The sequence below is a fragment of the Lutra lutra genome, chromosome 10 (assembly GCF_902655055.1).
Source record: "Lutra lutra chromosome 10, mLutLut1.2, whole genome shotgun sequence".
Classification (NCBI taxonomy): Eukaryota; Metazoa; Chordata; class Mammalia; order Carnivora; family Mustelidae; genus Lutra; species Lutra lutra.
This window is the reverse complement of record NC_062287.1, coordinates 54,131,064-54,150,363: the sequence shown is the minus strand read 5'-3', so window position 1 is coordinate 54,150,363 and position 19,300 is coordinate 54,131,064. Positions and strand designations below refer to the sequence as shown.

The 19,300-nt window shown below is 36.6% G+C and overlaps 1 protein-coding gene across 14 annotated transcripts in view; it reads left to right on the top strand.

The window, feature by feature from the left end:
• The window catches only part of EMSY (EMSY transcriptional repressor, BRCA2 interacting), an 87,487-nt gene that overhangs the window by 14,180 nt on the left and 54,007 nt on the right, over positions 1 to 19,300 (top strand). For 9 of the 14 annotated variants that reach the window (XM_047691135.1, XM_047691129.1, XM_047691137.1 and 6 more), the window contains 3 exons: positions 1,266 to 1,418; positions 3,804 to 4,063; positions 12,851 to 13,127. In XM_047691135.1, the coding sequence (XP_047547091.1) occupies positions 1,266 to 1,418; positions 3,804 to 4,063; positions 12,851 to 13,127 (690 nt within the window). The remainder of the gene's footprint in view (positions 1 to 1,265; positions 1,419 to 3,803; positions 4,064 to 12,850; positions 13,128 to 19,300) is intronic. The other 5 variants (XM_047691138.1, XM_047691140.1, XM_047691136.1 and 2 more) reach the window with 2 other exon arrangements.

Sequence of the window (19,300 nt, the reverse complement as noted above, 5' to 3'; positions counted from 1 at the left end):
TGCTGGGGAAAGATGCCTAACTGATTACTTAGACAATAAAACTCTGTTTTATCTTCTGGAGTCAGTGGTATATGGTGTTTCTCTGTTCTAGTCAGTGTTCTGAATCTATTAGGGATTACCTGGCAGAGGAGAAGGCTTTTTTATTGTTATTTAATCTAGTAATTGGTATGTGCTTTACTTGAATTCTCTTGAGATCGCCAAGACTAATATTAAATTCGAGAGCTCGTATTCGGATTGATTCTAGTAGCTTAGTTTGGTATTGCTTGAAAGTAACTCTGAAAATAATGAAGTTGTCAGATTACTTTAGGGAATTGTCGTTTCTTGATTAGCAGTGGATTGTGGAGCAAAATGAGACACTTCATGCATGCCAGGCTCTGTTTTTGACTACAGGAAGCTATATTTAGAGAGAGACAGGTACCAATATACAAAATCCTGTTTTCTTTGTTGTAGGAGAGTTATCTTTCTCTCTTCTTACGTTTACCTTTTCTATCCACCAGCTGTCTGGTAAAGTGAAAAGAATATAGGATTTCTGCCTTTGAGTCCTAGTTAGCCATTTCTTAGTTATGTAACCTCCAGCAACTTAAGTTTCTGTGAACCCTAGATTCCTCATCTTTAAAATGAGGATGTGGTGGTGTGAGAATTCGTGCTAATATACGGAGAAGGATTTAGTGTAATGCATGCTATCAGTAAATGGTGTCTTATGAACTATTCTTCCTTCTTGTTGTCATTCAAGAAATTAACATATGATGTCATTTAGTTGAGTTATTTTTGTACTGGTTGGATGGCAAGTGACTATAAGTTGTTTTATAATAAAATAACCTTGCTGTGGTTCCCCCCAGTAGCCAAGTTGGAAATTGCCATGGTTAGGGAAAAATTACGCATCACTCTATCATTGGTGCTGCTGTCAGTATTAAAAAGGGAATACAAGTATGCCTTTTGTCTAACTCTTGCCGTGAATGAAAAATTATTTTTATTTTTCTCAGTATAGTTTTAAACTTGATTCTTTATAATTGTGCTCTTTTCCATTGGCAATGTCACCTGTAGAGCAGCTATTACATACTTGAGTAAAACCCAGTGAAGTGATGATTTTCAGGAAGGGTTATTAATACCTTTTAACTTAGTGGACCTAATACCTCGTAATGGCCTCTAACTTCTGATCACATGAAAATGTTAAAATTGGCCTGCAGTAAAAAAAATTACTTTTCTGTATATGCGTGGACAGTTTTGGTGAAAGTTAACAGCAAACTTTCTTATCGTTCCTTCAGTAGTGGTTTGCTATTCCTACACAAGTACCACGTCAACCCCAACCTCTACCCCTGTTCCAAGTGGCAGCATAGCAACGGTTAAGTCTCCAAGACCTGCCAGTCCTGCCTCCAATGTAGTTGTCTTGCCAAGTGGAAGTACTGTTTATGTCAAAAGTAAGTGATATTCTCAGTGTTATCAGGGCCATCTTGGCTAAATGCTGCAACATAGGCTCCGATTAGATCTGCCTTCCTGGATTAAATCATCGGTCCACTGGCTATTAGCAGTGGTTAGTTTTTGAAGGTTGTAAATTCCTTTCTTTACATGTGACTAGGTATATATTGCTTTTTAATCAATACTGGGGGTTGAGAAATGACGTTTTTTTGTTCTCTGTGGGAAATCTGCCTTGAACAGTGCTATCTTCCAAGTATTCACTTATTTTTGTTGTCATGGAATAGAAATGGGAATGGAAACTGAAGAAATGTGCTTATATGATTTATTCAGCATTTACTCCTATAATTGTAATCTCTGTAATGTTCTTTAAAAAAATTATTTATATAGCATATCATCCAACTGTTACATTCAGTGCTACGTTCTAGAGAGTCCATCTTTTATATTTCTAGTTGACTGTAAGCTTTTGAAGTTTATTTACAGTTTTTAACCCCTTGATTCTCTCCTGTGAAACAGTTTAAAGACCAGGTCATGTTTTGGTTTTAGTGTCTGTTATGTCAGTATTGTTTTACTTTTGTTATCAGCTGGAGGGATTACTAACATTTGAGTTTCATTTTTCTCAATATGGCGATAAACCTGATTTCTTTGTAACTTTTAGAGGTAGAGTTGCTGTTTTAGGAATGATTTTAGGTCATTGTCAGCCTTATTTAAATTAAAGTCTAAAAATGAAGGTATAACTGTATAAGGAGTTATATTTTATTAACAATTCCATAAGTCATGCTGTATACTTATTTTTGTCTGCTCTGTAGAGATTTCCTGTGTATGTTGCAAGGTTTTATGCTTCTCACTTAATTTTTTCTTTTTTTAAAGTCTGCAAAAATAATTGAGGCTTTAGTTCATAAAGAAGAAAACTAAGAATCTGGAACTGTTAAGTTTCTATCTGATTTCTGTAGATTTTGCCAAGGTGACTGTAAGAGATCTGTTTTTTTGTTTGTTTGTTTGTTTTTGGTAATCTCTATACCCAACATGGGGCTCCAACTCACAACCCTGACATCATTGTATGCTCTTCTGACTGAGCCAGTCAGGCGCCCCACAATCTACCTTTTTTTTTTCTTTTTAATCATTTTTTAAAACATTGAGAGTGAATCCCAAACCCAATGAAACCTTTAAACATAAAATGTTGTTTAAAGTAATGGGAAGTTTATTGCTTTATTCTCAGAAGTCACAGAGGCAACATTAGTTGGAGATATAATCGTTCATTAATCTAGCTTCATATGTACAAGGCACTTGCCAGGGAAACAAACCAATAAGTCTTAGTCATTGCCATCTGGGAGCCCCTTTATAATGGGAGATATGCAGTCCAACAGCTACAGTGCCATGGGGTAAGTGATACAGAAGAGAATATACAAAGTGCTTAAGCTCAGAGGAGATGTGGATTAGTTTTGCTTAGAGGAGTAAGGGAGAACGTCACTGAGGAGATGATTTGCAGGATGATGAAGAGTTCATTGTTGGTGGGTAGTATTCCCCAAAGAACAATAGCATTTGGAGAGTCTGGTTGGGTAGAATGTGGTAAGGTAGGGCTTTGGGGAATCGTGAGCAGTTTAGTGTATCGGGATTACAGGGGGCACAGGGTTGGGTAGAATAGGGTATAGTTGGCCCTAGAGCAATGTGGGACTAAGGGACGCTGACTCCCTGTACAGTCAAAAATCTGCATATAACTTGACTCTGCAAAAACTTAACTACTAATAGTCAACAGTGGGCCAGAAGTCTTACTGGTAACATAAACAGTTGACTAGTATGTATTTCGTATATGTGTTATGTACTATATTCTTACAATAAAGTAAGCTAGAGAAAAGAAAATGTTACTAAGAAAATCATAAGAGGAAAGAGAAACATTTACAGTAATGTACTATATTTCTCAAAAAAAAGCACGTATTAGTGGACCTCTGCAGTTAAGACTTGTGTTTGTATTCTTGGAAAGCTGTAGAACCTTAAATGATGTAGTAATGATTTAAGTGCCTCTTCTTGTAGGGAGATAAAAACTACTTAAGGATTTAAGGCAAAGCATTGACACCATTAGATATAAGATTCTGTAACTGACAGCAGGATAGAGGATTGAATTGGAGTGATTGGAAGCATGGACACCTTTTAGGAGGTTGCTAAAATACAGGCTGGGGATAAGAAGGCCTGACATAGCCAAAGTGTTAGAGAAAGAAGGAAAGGTATTCAGAGAAAAATTCTGAGGGAGGATTGATAGGACTTACTGTTTGATTGGGCTTGAGGCAAAGGGAGAGAAGTAAAGGACAGCTGATGACACAAAGGCTTAAAATGAAGTATAAAATGCAGGGTTAGATCGTGATAAGTACAACAGAACTGTCATTGCCTTTCAGGTGTTAGCTGTTCAGATGAAGATGAAAAACCCAGAAAACGAAGGCGAACAAATTCTTCTAGCTCCTCCCCCGTTGTCCTAAAGGAAGTTCCAAAGGCTGTTGTTCCTGTCTCAAAGACTATCACTGTGCCTGTGAGTGGCAGTCCCAAGATGAGCAACATCATGCAGAGCATTGCCAACTCCTTACCACCCCACATGTCTCCTGTGAAAATAACCTTCACCAAACCATCAACACAGACGACAAACACAACAACACAGAAGGTATGTGAAGGAGGGAGTCTCTGTCTGCCAATTGCTGTTTCCATCTCTTTCAGTCAGTATGATTCAGATTTAACAAACATGCACTGAGTGCTTACTATGTGCTTGGCATTATGCTGGGAACAATCACGTTTCTTTAATTCTCCACAGAAAGCTTTGGGATAGATATTACTAATTCACTTTTTGTAAACAAGGTTCAGAGATGACAAATGACTTGTCTAATGTCACACAGCCAGCAGATGTCATACTTCTAAGACTTGTTCTGTTTTATTACTGTAATGCCATTTGGGAAAAAAATGAAAATGTAGATTTTTTTAACCTGTATATGGATAACTTTACCTTTAGGAACTCAATTTTTACTTTGCCAGAGTAACAAAGTTGTCAGAAGTGGGTGTTTTATAGAAGAAAGGAAGGATATGATTAAGTGAATAATTATTGTTGCCTCCTTTTTTTTATTCTTTGTATGGTATCCTTAGTTCTTTTCCGAAACTCTTCTTAGTATGTTCAGATCATCAGTATTCTGTCAGTTGTATGTTATTAGAACACTCTAACTTTCCACACTAATCTGGATGCTGATGGTGCCCAAGGCTTGTTGCACACCTGTATTTCTGGAGTCTCCCTTCACTAGCATGCTGGTCACCCTCTTTCGTTTATTTACTCATTTGCTGGAGCATCCTCTGGTAGCTTCTTGGTATATGGGTGGATGGAAGGTAAAGTTTTGGAGACCTTGTATGGTGGACTGAAAATGTCTTTATTTTAGTCTCCCACTTTCTTGATGGTTTAGGTAAAGTATTTTTTAGGTTGGAGGTAATTTTCCCTGAGAACTTTAAAGATAGTGCTCCATTGGCTGTTGCCTTCAGTATTGCTTTTGAGAAGCCCAATGCCGTTTTAATTTCCTCTTTTTGTCTTTGAAAACTCTTGGTAACTTTTAGAATTCTGAAATTTCAAGGTAATTTCTCTTGGTGTGGGTCTTTATTTTATCCATTGGTGCATACTCAGTGGTCCCTTTCACTTTAGACACTTGTATCCTTCAGTTCTGGGAGATTTCTTGAATTATTTCCTAGGTCTTTCTCTGTTCTCTCTTTTTGGATCAACTATTTAGGATGTTGAACTGCCTGGATCGATCCTTTTGCTTTTCTTTTCTCGTTCCCATTTTCTATTTGTTTGCTTTTTCTTTCTACTATAATAGTGGTTAAAAGCCTGGATTTTTGGAACTAGACTTCTGAGTTTGAATATCAGTTTTTGCCACTTAACCAGTTTTGTGACTGTGGGGAAACTAAATTCTGGAATTAAGTTTTCTCATTTGAAAACAAGGAAAACAACCTATAAGATTTTGGGGTGTAAATAAATGAGATAATAAATATAAAATTGTTAGAATAGAGCCTAGCACATAGTAAATGCTCTTTAAGTATTATTTTCTTTATCCTTTAATGTTATTCTTCACTACTTTTCTGGATTTGTCCTTTTAGCTATCATACTTTAAACTTCTGGTAACTCTTTCTTGATCTCTAAAAGTTCCTTTTTTAAAAAACAGCATCCTGTTTTTTAGTAAAATCACTGTATCCTGATGATATCTGTGATTTTTTTTTTGATGTTTTATTCTTTTATGTTTTCTCTCTTACCTGTAAGTTCCTTGTATCTATTTGTTTTGATCTCTGTTTCATTTCAGAGTTTTCTTAAATGCTGGCTAGCTGTCCATTATATACGAATATGGGCACTAAAAACTGACAGAAAGCTGTATGTATAGGGTGGGGCATGTTGGCTGGCGGCTTTCATTGTAGACCTACCTAGGCTCTTCTGTTGAGAAAAACCTACTACCCCTTTACATCTATCAGTTATCAGTCTCGTTATGGCTTTATTATGGACTGGTCAGATTTCCCCAGAGAAGAATTTTCCAGTCTCCTGCTTAGAATAGTTAGCCAGTCTGCTAGTATTTTGGGAGTAAATGGAGGGAATGGGCTGGGTAGTCTGACCATTCAGTATATAGACTTCACTTAACCCCTCTGCAGCACAGTACTCGGCTCCCTTGGCCCAGTTTTAGCAAATTCCCTTGGATTCAATCTCTCCCTCAAGAGACTAAATTCCTAATCTTCCTTTAGGGTGGGGGAGGATATCTGTAGATATATATGCTGCTTAAGTAGATTTTCAACTAATTTTCCTCTCTCTAGTGCTACTTTTACTCCCACTTAAGACATATCTCCTGCTCTCAAGTCCTGAGTCTTTCTGGGGTTCTCTGTTTCCACTTTGAGGTTATGCTTGATTGATTACTACTTATCTGTTGTCTACTTTACAAAACTTCACAGCTGTTATCTTCTTTCCATTTTGACCTTAGGGGTTTACATGCCTCTTCCCCTTTAAAAAAAACATCCCTTCATATCATTTTAGAGGGATTTGGGGGAAGGAAGGGAGAGGTACATTCTTATCTTCCGCAGATGATCTTTCCTATCTTTGAACCCTCAGACACACAATAACTTTCATTTAAAGAACCTCCTTGAGTTTCCTGGAAAGATATCATTACATAATACATGAGAAATTATTTTCTTAGTAAACTGTAAGCAATAATGAGCTGATCTGTGGAATGTAATTCTGTTTTCAGTTTCAGGATGAGGCATTATGGTACAGTGTTAAAATCAAGCAAGAATTTTTGTAGTCAGAGAGGCCTGAGTTGGAACCCCAGTTCTTCTAGTATGACTTGAGATAAATTAGGTCTTTCTGAATCTGTTTTCCTATTAGTGAGATGAGAATAATGCCAATCTTAAAAAGTTACTGTGAGGATTAAATGAGATCGGGTATTTTAAAGTACAACAATAGCTGTATACTCAAAAAAATGTTAGCTCTCTTTCCTTGCCAGTATTTTATGTAAGGCAGTGTTTTATTTATTTGCACTATTGAGAATGAGCTCTTCCAAATGAATTCATCAATTAACTGAAATTACCCCTTAATATGTAGAAATTGACTATTTTTGATAACTTTTTAAATGTTAAACTGAACATGGTTTTTGCATTTGTTTTTGATGACTCCAAGGTAATCCTTCTGAATATCACTTTTCATATAATATAATACAGTTAATGCTTTCTGGACTAACCCTATATTAAGTGTTATCAGCCTCCTCTATGAGTTTATAAGTCTGCTTACTGTAATTTTTTACTGCCCTCCCCCCCTTTTTTTGCTGGGACTTAACTTTGTAATTCTTCTATCTTCCCCCTTCTTTTTTTTTTTTTTTTTAAGATTTTATTTATTTATTTGACAGACAGAGGTCAGAAGTAGGCAGAGAGGCAGGAAGGGAAGCAGGCTCCCTGCCGAGCAGAGAGCCTGACGTGGGGCTCAATCCTAGGACCCTGGGATCATGACCTGAGCTGAAGGCAGAGGCTTTAACCCACTGAGCCACCCAGGCGCCTCTGTCTTCCCCCTTCTTAACTACTCATTTAATTTGGTATTTAAGAAATAGTGTAGCAAAGTTTGTTGTTTTTTTTTTTTAAGATTTTTAAATTTATGACAGAGAGATAGAGCACAGGTAGGCAGAGCAGCAGGTAGAGGGAGAAGCAGGCTCCCCGCTGAGCAGGGAGCCTGATGCGGGACTGGATCCCAGGACCCTAGGATCATGACCTGAGCCGAAGACAGACGCTTAACCAACTGAGCCACCCAGGCATCCCAGTGTAGCAGAGTTATATCTGAAAGAGCACCCATCTCCCATCATGTCTTTTTGTTTCCTTACTCATTTTATTTTTATTTATTATACTTATAACCAGTTAGTATCATATTATATTTTTATTCATTTCCTATTTCTCATATGTTGCTGAGGGTAGAAACTTTATCTTATTCATCACTGTATTTCCTAGTATTTAGAATAGCTCATAGAAGGTGTTTATTAATGTTTGTTGAATGAATGAATGAAAAAATGAATAAATAGATCTGATTCCTAGTTCTGATTTCTGCCAGCTCTCTTGAGCCTCAGTTTCTGTATAAAACAAAGATCATAGTACTTACTTCCTAGAGTTATCAGGAAAATTACACGAGATGATTCATGGAGAGTACTTAACATAGCACATATGATGAATGCTTAGTAAATGTCACCTTAACATTTTTAACTTTCAAATCTTCTTTGAAAGATAGACATAGATAAAAATACTTGTAAAAGATGGAAGGTTCACCTGTAAGTGAAGTTGGCGTTTTTTGTTTTGTTTTGATTCAATGACTTTATCATATCTTTATTTTTGCTTTTTCTTCAGAATTGCCAATTGAGAATGGGTAGTCGAGGTTGTCGACATATGATGTTATAAGCATATTTATCTCCACGGTCATATGAACCATACCAGGAGATTCCAAGCTCAAAACCTTAGATTTGTCCTACTGTACTTAAAAAATAAACATTTAAAACAAATTAAATTAAAAATAAGACTCATTCATTCCACAAATATTTACTGAGTATCTACTATGTTCCAGAGGCAAAACTATACTCTTTGATTTCATGTGTACCCAGTGCCATTGGTTTTGTTACGTCTTGGACAGGCTGAGTATGGTAGCACTAATAGATCTTCTTTGGGATTTTTGTTTGTTTTTTGTTTTCCTTCTGCTGGGTAATTGGACTTTCTTGAAATCTCTGTAAGGCTGTTTTCATTACTGCATTCACCTTTGATTTCTCACAAATCCTATGTAAGTCAACTTAGGAATTATTTTAGGTAAAGTGACTTTACATTAAGTATAATTATTTATGAATTTGTGGACTTGATTCAAATTCAAATAGGTCATATATTTTCAGGGTAGACAAATTTCCACCTATGTTAATATGGTGCCTTCATTTTAAGATTAACGTTGGTACAGCACTTATATGAAAAAAGCAACAAAATATAGCTTTATGCTTTCATGTGCTTGATTGATATTTTTCATTTTATCCTTAGGGTGCAAGTCCCAGCACTCTTAAGGAGTTTTTGTGAGTGCTAGAAGGTCAGTAATTTGAATTATGGCCTGAATAAACACTGTTTGGTTCACTTGGTTTCAAAATCCCTTTATTTCCCCTGTTGTAATTCATAACTTTGAAGTACAGGTGCATTTTCTTTAAGGTGGATCTCTAATTTTGGATAACCCCTTTTCAGATCAGAAATCAACATGCAGACTGAAATCTTAAAATATATTTTAACATTTGTATCTATAGCCTAAAAAATGCTCTTAAGGACTTCTAGATTTATTTTGCTGAAATTTTGTCTTAATGTTAGAAGCCTACATGGATACTCTAGTTTTTAAACATTGGAATTATTTGACACAAGTGTGAATGCTTCCCCTTCCTTGCCCATGACAGACATTGTTAATTGACTGTGGCATACTTTCCTGCCAAGCCTTGGTGAATCCTTACCTGTGTCACAGAGTCCTTATAAACGCTGCTCCAGGAAGCTACTATTATGAGTTCAGAGTTGGCAAATGTGAAGATGTGAAACCTAATTACCATTACCACTATAATTGGTTTGACTATGGTAGTAGCTATGAGTTCTTTGGATTCTGAGGGGTATCAGAATTTGGGGAAAAGATATATAACATTTTATATGTATATATATAAAAGATATGTAACATTTTTTAATGGAACAAAAAAAGAATACATAAAATATATCTCCAGATTGAATTGATCCATAACACCTTTACCAAATAGTAGTAGTAATAATAACTACTGTTTGTTGACTGCCAAATATTGACCACCTGCTATGTGCCTAGCACTATGTTAGATGCTTCACATCATTATCTCATTCAGTCCTTGTAATGATTTGCAAGGTAGGTATTATTATCCCTATTTTATAGATGAAAATAGGAGTCCAGAGATTTTTAACCTGTCTGGGGGCCTGCCATTTGTCAGTGGCCGAAGCAGAATTAAGCTCAGGTTCATTTGACTCTTAAACTTCTGGTCTTTTTACCATTTTGGTCTATTTCTTCTCAGTTTATATGATAGCGTTTGATTGTTTTTGTAATAATGCTATATAGATATTTGCTAAGTCTATCTAGAAGTGTGCTGGTCAACTCTATATAGATGTTTGCTGGTCAAGACTTAGATATCTGTCTAAACTCATCAAATAATTAACAAACTGCTTAAAGTAGTGGATATGTAGTTACGTCTTATAATTCTCCATGACACTTCAAATGTATAATAATGATGATATAGTTAAAATAGTGATGATATAGCCATCTTTGAATTGTCAGGATTGAGTGCAGACATACTCAGTAAATTTTGACCAACTGATGTAGTATCAGGCCTTCTTTAGGACTAATGTGAAAATGAAAGAGAATTTCCCCCTTAATTTCTTTGGATTTTTCAAAACAGTTTTCTGCCCTAGATAGGTAGAGGGAATTTTGGTGAAAGAAGAAAAAGAAACTCTGGTCTGTTTTGGTTATCACCATACCACCATTATGCCCACCCAGAATAAAACTGTGATACTATAGTTGTGTAAATGATTTTTGTGTTCTCAGCTGTAAAATGGGGATAATAATAGTGTCTGTGTTACAGAATTTTGGGGAGATTGAAATTTAGCTAATGCACATTAGCTCTAGGAGTTCATCTTGATTATGTTATTTTCCTTAGGCCTATAGTTTCTCTACATCAACAAGTCCTATTGACTCTACCTCTTAAAAGAATCTACATGTGATCACTTCTCTTTATTTCCACTATTAATACCCTAGTCCAAGCAGCCTCTATCATTTCGTGCCTGCTCTACTGCAACAGTATATTTACTAGTCTCACTGCTTCCATTTTTGGCACTCACCACATAGCAGCTAGAATCATCTTTTAAAATATAAATCAAATTTTGTTGTTTCCTCACTTAAAAATCCCCCTATGGCTTCCTGTTGTACTTAGTATAAAATTTAAATCCTTTACTCCAGCTTATAAGTATAACCTGGCCTCTCCATACTTTGCCAACCTCTCCTTACTCTATATAGTTTTTGCTACACTGACTTTCTTTGTTTTTAAATACATCATGCTGATTCCAACTATAGGTCCTTTGCTCTGTTGTGTTTTTCTCATCTGAAATTCTTTGCCTCCCTATGTCTTCTACACTTTTCTAGCCACACAGGCTAACTTTGAAGTCTCTTTCCTGCTTCTTTTTTCCCTCCATTCCCTGTATCAAGCTATGAGCAAATCCTCTTCATTTTATCTTTAAGTATATTCAGAATCTGGGACGCCTGGGTGGCTCAGTTGGTTAAGCAGCTGCCTTCGGCTCAGGTCATGATCCCAGCGTCCTGGGATCGAGTCCCACATCGGGCTCCTTGCTTGGCGGGGAGCCTGCTTCTCCCTCTGCCTCTGCCTGCCATTCTGTCTGCCTGTGCTCGCTCGCTCTCCTCTCTCTCTGACAAATAAATAAAATCTTTAAAAAAAAAAAATGTATATTCAGAATCTTTACTTTTCATCACTTCTACTACAAACACTTTGGTCACGATCATCTCTGCTTGCTTTATTCCAGGAGCATCCTAATTGTCTCCCTCTTTCTACTACCTCTGCCCTACTGTACTCTTCATCTAGCAGCAATAATGCTTTTTTAAAAATATTTTTTGGAATAGTTTTAGATTTACAGAAAAATTGAGGAGATAGTGCAGAGAGTTCTCATATACCCTATACTCAGTTTCCACTGTTCTTAACATTTTATATTACTGTGGTACTTTGTTGTAATTAATGAACTAGTATTGATGCATTAAGATTAACCAAAGTCCATAGTTTGTTCAGATTTCTCTCTTACAGGATACCACATTACATTTACATGTCATGTCTTCTTAGGTTCCTCTCGGCTGTGAAAGTTTCTCAAGACTTCGCTTGTCTGTGACAGCTTCTAAAGACTTCGTTTGACCAGTATTTTAAAGAATACTGGTCAGATATTTTGTAGGAGGCTCCACTATTGGAATTTGTCCGATGTTTTCTCATCATTAGACTAGGGCTTGGGGGTTTTGATAAAGTGCCATTTTCATTTATCATATCAAGGGTATATAGCATCAACATTATTTTATATCATCTGGTCTCCCATTACATCCCTGATTCTGTCTCCTACTACTCAATGTGTCCTAAATTCCGGTCCCATTCATTAAGTCCTTGAAGTTTATTGAAGATACCAAGCTTGCTTCTGCCTCAGGGCCTTTTAATTTGCTGTTTTCTATGCCATTGGAGCACTTGTTCAAGGTGGCAACATGGTTCACACCCCTACTTCTAGCTTCTGCTCAAATGTTACCTTATCAGAGAGATTTTCATGGACTCCTGTATAAACAATAATACAGTACTCTCAGTATTCTTTATTTCCTACCCTACTTAGTGTCTGTTCCATTTATCTCTATATGACATATATGTGACATATATTTTCTAATTTGTTTATTGTTTTCTTCCCCGCCTATAAGAATTTAGCTCCATGAAAGTATGAACTTTGTCTGCTTTGTTCATTCCACTATCCCCAGCATCTAGAACCATGCCTGGCACATAGTAGATGCTCAACAAATATTTATAAATGAATGATTATGCAAATTACTTTCTAGAAAGATTGTACGTATTATACTCCCTAAGCAGTATATTGAAATGCTTATTTCACGGTATCTTATACCGCATTGAACATTATTTTTAAAAATACTTGGTTGGTAAAAATTGTTTCTTTTAAACATATTTTGATGGTTACTAGTAGAGGAAAGCTTACACATATTTTTAGTTGTGTATTTTTCTTTGGTGAATTGTTTCTTCATATTTCATAAGCTATTTTTGGATTATATGTAACTATGAGTCTAGATACGTTAGTAGTATAGTGGGTTCATAAAAATAACTTATTTTTCCTTCCTTAGGTTATTATAGTGACCACATCACCAAGCTCAACCTTCGTGCCCAACATTCTCTCCAAATCCCATAACTATGCAGCAGTCACTAAGCTTGTACCAACATCAGTCATTGCTTCCACAACCCAGAAGCCACCAGTGGTTATAACTGCTTCACAATCCTCCCTGGTCAGTAGTAGCAGCAGTGGCAGCAGCAGTTCTACACCATCACCTATTCCTAACACAGTTGCAGTGACAGCTGTGGTATCTTCCACACCATCCGTGGTCATGTCAACAGTAGCACAAGGTGAGTGGTGACCTGCCATGTAATTCTGTACCTGTGGTGTATGGGGATTTTGAAGACAACCAGCTGGGTATATTTTTCTGCTTTGGGTATGAGGATCCCTGCTTTTTATATCAGCAATTCTTAAATGAGGAACTTGAAATTACAATGGACTTTTGAGCAACACAGGGGTTAGAACACTGACCCCTGGCACAGTTGAAAATCCACATATAACTTTGACTCCCCCAGAATTTAACTACTAATAGCCTACTTTGACCAGAACCCTTACTGATTAACAATCAATATATTTCATATGTTGTAGCCATCAAATACTGTATTCTTATAGTCAAGTAAGCTAGAGAAAGGAAAGTGTTATTAAAATCATAAGGAAGAGAAAATACATTTCTCATACTGTACTGTATTTATTGAATAAATCTGTGTATGAGTGGACCCATACAGTTCTTTGAGTCAGTCTTACTCAAGATTCTTAGGCGGGGGTGCCTGGGTGGCTCAGTGGGTTAAAGCCTCTGCCTTCTGCTCAGGTCATGATCTCAGGGTCCTGGGATTGAGCCCCACATCAGGCTCTCTGCTCAGCGAGGAGCCTGGTTCCCCCTCCCTCTCTCTCTGCCTGCCGCTCTGCCTACTTGTGATCTCTGTCTGCCAAATTAAAAAAAAAAAAAATTAAAAAAAAAAAGATTCTTAGGGGAAACATTAAGTATACAACGTTTTCAGAGTAAGTAACCCAATGATAAGAAGCAGGAGGAAGAGGATGAGTTCAGGGACATGTCATTCACCCTTTCTTCAGTCTTCCTAAGTTTTTCTGTATGGTGGATGATGGGAGATATTAAGAGGAGCTAAGGCTGACCTGAAGAACAATTGCTTCTTAGTAATTCCAGAGGAAAGGAAATGTGGAAACCTTAGTTCCATATTAGCCTAAATAAGTTTAGCTCTCTTCCATATCTTTGTCTTCCTCCCTATGAAAGCCAGATAGCATACTTTCAGAAATCTTTTTCTTAGTGCTAGTGAGTCTTCAGATGGGGATGGGAGAGAAGCATGTACTGTACAGAAATCACACTCATGGTTGAGGTCTATCAAAGGGATCATAGAGACAATATGGAATACAACTTAGTTTTAGTTTTCATTGAATTTTACTTGAACAATACATAGGACTTGAAAGTGTCCTAGTTTATGAACTAGTAGTGAATGCAAGCACTAGCATAGGAAAACAGAAGTATTTTTCATCATTGTTTTAGTAATGTTTAGTGTGTTCTCTGCAGCTGCGTAGGCAAGGAAGAAGCTATATAGATGCAACGCCATCAGTATTCCTTTACTTTATAGCTCCAGTGCTAGGATGTGAAAGCAGCTGTCATTATTTCCTGGCTCTCATACCTATTTAATGTCTCAATCAAGGACAGAAAATAGTAGTCTTGAAATTTTCTATTTGTTATTTTAAGTAATTAAAAAAAATTCCAACTTTTCTATTTGCATAGCAGTAAACTATAATAAGTTTTATAAGAAAGTTTGTTGAAAATGTTAGTTACAAAAATAATCCAAATTCATCATTTTAAAATTTGAAGGTGGGAGAAGGGACGGCCACCTCTGTCCTTACCTGAGTGATCCTTGTATCAAAACTATCATCCACTGATAATTATTTTTTCCATCCAGTACTCATCACACAGTTTGTTGAAGTTTAATTGAACTATTAGAAGAATTACTGTTCTTCCAAAGAAAGATGTTATTACTTGAGATAAAAGGGGGAGGTTCTCTTGGCCACTGATGAAATATCTTTTTTTTTTTTAAAGATTTTATTTATTTATTTGAGAGAGAGCGCGCCCTAGCAGAGGGAGGGGCAGAGGGAGAGGCAGACCACCCCCCCTGCCCCAGGACCCTGGGATCATGACCTGAGCCAAAGGCAGACACTTATAGACTGAGTCACCCAGGAATCCCACTACTAATGAAGTATCATTAGGCAAAATGAATATTCCGTTCTTCTATTTCTCACACTGTTTTTTCTAGGTATCTTCTGAAACTCTTGGGAACTTAGGACTTCCCTGTTTTCTCCTTTGCTTCTTATAGTATTCTGTATCCTTTTGAGCTTCAGGTAGTTATTGGGGAATTGAACAGAATATCTCAGAGGTTTCTTGGAAATTCACTGGAATTCAATAGAACATGAGAGCTATAAAAATAAACTCATGAATGCAGATACTCAGGGAAACTATGATTCCTTTGAGTCTTTGAGATATTTAATTTAGCTATTACTAGTGCCAAAAAAATTAAAGCAATTCCTTTTAAAAAAGGTAAATATTAGTGGAAGTGGTAATATACAGACCAGAGCTGTCATTCTGACTGTAGGGCTTCTGTAGCAGCTTCAGTGTGGCTAACTGGGGGACAAGGGCATTCAGTGTCTAATTTTGTCGGGGACTAGAGACAGGCTATTTCAGAGTTGATGTATCTGTCTCTGGTTATTCTTGTAAGGGCAGCTGGTGGTAAAGGGGGGGGGAAGAGTCTTAATGGCAGCAACTTGGTAGGTAATTCCATGTTTAAAAGTGTAGAGATGGTTCCAAAGGTAGGGGGTATGTTCTTATGGTTGGTTTATGCCAAGGGGATGGAAAGGAAACCCTTAATATTTCAAATATGGGAATTCTTAAAATTTTGCCAATGAGAGTGGTTATTTGGGGTTGGTCATCTGAAAGTTTAAAGGATGATTTAGGAGTGCCTCGGTGGCTCAGTCAGTTAAATGGCTGCCTTTGGCCGGGGTTGTGATCTCAGGGTCCTGGGATCAAGCCCTATATCAGGCTCCCTGCTCAGGGGGGAGTTTCCTTCTCCCTCTCCTCTGCTGCTTCCCCTGCTTGTGCTCTCTTGGTTGTGCTCTCTCTCTCTCAAATAAATGAATAAAATCTTAAAAAATAAAAAATAAAAGTTTGAAGGATGACTTAAAAACTTTTTTTATTATGGAAAATTCCAATCACATGTAAGTAGAGAGACCAGTAGAATGAACCCCCATGAGCCCATTGCCCAGCTTCAGAGATAGGCAGTATATGGTCAGTCTTATTTCATCTATACATGCTATTTCCCTCCACACACCATTGACCTGGAATGTTTGGAAGCAGAGAATTTCAACTATTAATACTTCAGTATGTATCCCTGAAAAAAAGATCACAACTCACAATGCCACTATCACCTAGGATTTTTAACAATAATTTCTTGATATAATAAAATATTTAGTTCTTATCCAAGTTTCTTTGATCATGCTTAAAAAAATTTTAATTGGGATCCAAAGTCCATACATTGATTGATATGGTTATGTCTTTTTATTTATTTATTTTTTATTTTTTTTTAAAGATTTTATTTATTTGACAGACAGAGATCACAAGTAGGCAGAGAGGCAGGCAGAGAGAGAGGAAGGGAAGCAGGCTCCCTGCTGAGCAGAGAGCCCGATGCAGGACTCGATCCCAGGACCCTGAGATCATGACCTGAGCCGAAGGCAGCGGCTTAATCCACTGAGCCACCCAGGCGCCCAGGTTATGTCTTTTTAAACTTTATAAGTCTATCTTCCTTTTTTTTTCCCCCTTTGCAGTTTATTTGTTGAAGAAATCTGTCATTTTTCATGAGAGTTTCCTATAGTCTAGATTTTACTGATTTTTATCCCCATGGAGTGGTTTAACAAGTGCTCCTGTTCCATGTATTTCCTTCCATAAAACTGGTAGTTAAATCAAGAAGCTTGATCAGATTTAAATCTGATTGTTTTCGGGAGATGTGGGATTGAATATTTTTTTTTAAAAAGATTTATTTATTTGAGAGAGAGAGAGAGAGAAAACACGAGTGGGGGAAAGGGGCAGAGAGAGGGAGAGGGACAAACAGACTGTCCCCTAAGTGGGGCTTGATCTCAGGACCCTGAAATCATGACCTGAGCTAAAGTCCAACACTTAACTGATTGAGCCACCCAGGGCTCAAATGGAATTGAACATTTTTAATAACCTTTTTTTCCCTTTAATTAGTTTTTATTTGTTTTTATGTTTTTTAAATATGTAAGCACGTATGTACATAATTATATTTTCTCTTTCTGTTTAATGGAAAGTAACATACACATACACACTGTGCACTTTAGTGTTGAAAGAGATAATTTTTAATTTGGTGGTTTTAAGTCTGGTGCTGGTAATACAAAATGAGGCTGATAAGTTGAAATGTGCTTTATGTGCATAGAAGGAAGTTTATTAGATGACTGCTTCATATTTGATTCCTTCCCTTTTTTCCCCTATAAATTGCATAGCCTTTTCTGTTATATCTTGAATCTGTGTGTCTCTTCTTGTTCCTCATAAACCACACAGGTTGATTACCGTGACCTTTCTACTTTTTATTCTACATGCTTCTCAGATAAATCCTGTTGCCATTGTCTTTTCTCATATTTTGGTGAGAGAAATTTTCTTTCATGTCATTCTTCAACTTATATTCTTTTGTGGACTTCATGAATTATTTATCCAATACTGAATCTGTCTTCCACTGACCTTTTATTTTATGTCCTTGACCCCACTTCAACCTGAGTAACATAATTGCTTTCAGTTGTTTCCACTGAAAACTCCTGTTTTCTTCACTATATTGATTTTCTTTAGGGTCTCCCTGAATGGAGTTCCCGTTTTAATATTTCTGTTTCATGAAATCCTTTCCTTACGAAATCCCCCAACCCTGTCAATTCAAAATGATCCTCATTTAGCATCTAAGTTTTTTAAAACCTTAAAGTATTAATGGATTAATTTCAGAGAACAAAAACCCATCAGTAATCCTACCACTGTATCACAATAGAACTTTCCATTTTATGTATTAATGCATTTTTACCTATGTGAGTAAATTATTTATTTAGAATTAAAAACTCATATTCCCTTTGGTATCATACTTTCTTCAAAACATTCTTCTATTTTTCTAAATTACCCTAGTTATTTTCAATGCTATTTAATATTTCTTTTTCTATTGTAGTTTATTAAATTCTCTCAATGTTGGGTATTTAGAGTATTTCTAGATTTTGATATTATAGATTTACCTATAGCAAATATCTTTGTGAATTTAATTGAGCCCTCTCTTAGAACCAGTTTTCAGGAGCAGGATTACCAAATCAGAGGGTTGGAATTTTTTTTTTTGTAAGTACTGTATGAGTTTTTCTTTTTTTTAAGATTTTATTTATTTATTTGACAGAGAGCACAAAGGGGGAATGAGAGGGAGAAGCAGAGTCCCCTCTGGGCAGGGAACCCCACTTGGGGCTTGATCCCAGACCTGTGGGATCGTGACCTGAGCCAGAGTCAGACATTTAACCAGCTGAGCCTCCCAAGCTCCCTGAGGGATGGAATTTTGGGGGAGAGGTTGCTAAATATTATATTTTAGTTCCCTGAACTATATCATCTTAGAATATTTTACTAGTACGTTTCCACTATTAAGTCTTTGTTCCTCCTATTCACAAAAGTTGGGGGGGAAGGAGTGTAATTTCTAGGATTAAAAAAAATTTTGAACGGCATACTGTTGAATCAGTCAGTTGTTTAATACTAGGTTTTTTCCTTTAATCTCTATAAAACAAAACACAGGTAAGACTTAAAGCTGTATAACTTCTTTCCCCTTCACTTAAATGACTTTTTTTTCCTTTTTTTTTTTTTTTTTTAGTGTGTTTTTGGCTTCATTCTTTCCTTGGGGCTCATGTTAAAACTCCAAGCAGTTCGTGTTTATTCAGATACCTGTGTAGCCTAAACTGTATTTAATGTCTCCAAATATGGCTTATTATGTTTGCTTCAGTGCTATTCACTGTTGCCTGTATTCTTTTGGCATTCAGATGTTTGATTGTTTTGGAGCCCTGGGTTATTAATACATAAACTGAATTGCAAAATTTGATAAGTAATTGAATGACTTCATATAAATTTGAGCAATTTTTTTTCCTTTAAAGATTTTGTTTATTTATTTGACAGAGAGATAGAGAGCACGAGTAGGCAGAGTGGTAGGCAGAGGAAGAGAGATGAGCAGGCTCTCCACTGAACAGGGAGCCTGATGCGGGGCTCTATCCCAGGAGCTTGGGATCATGACCTGAGCCGAAGGCAGCCGCTTAACTGACTAAGCCACCCAGGCACCCCAGCAATTGGTTTTTAATAAGAAATTTTTTATCTTATTATTATCTCATAAAACCAAAAGTTCAGAAGCAGAGAAGTTCCAATTAAGTTATT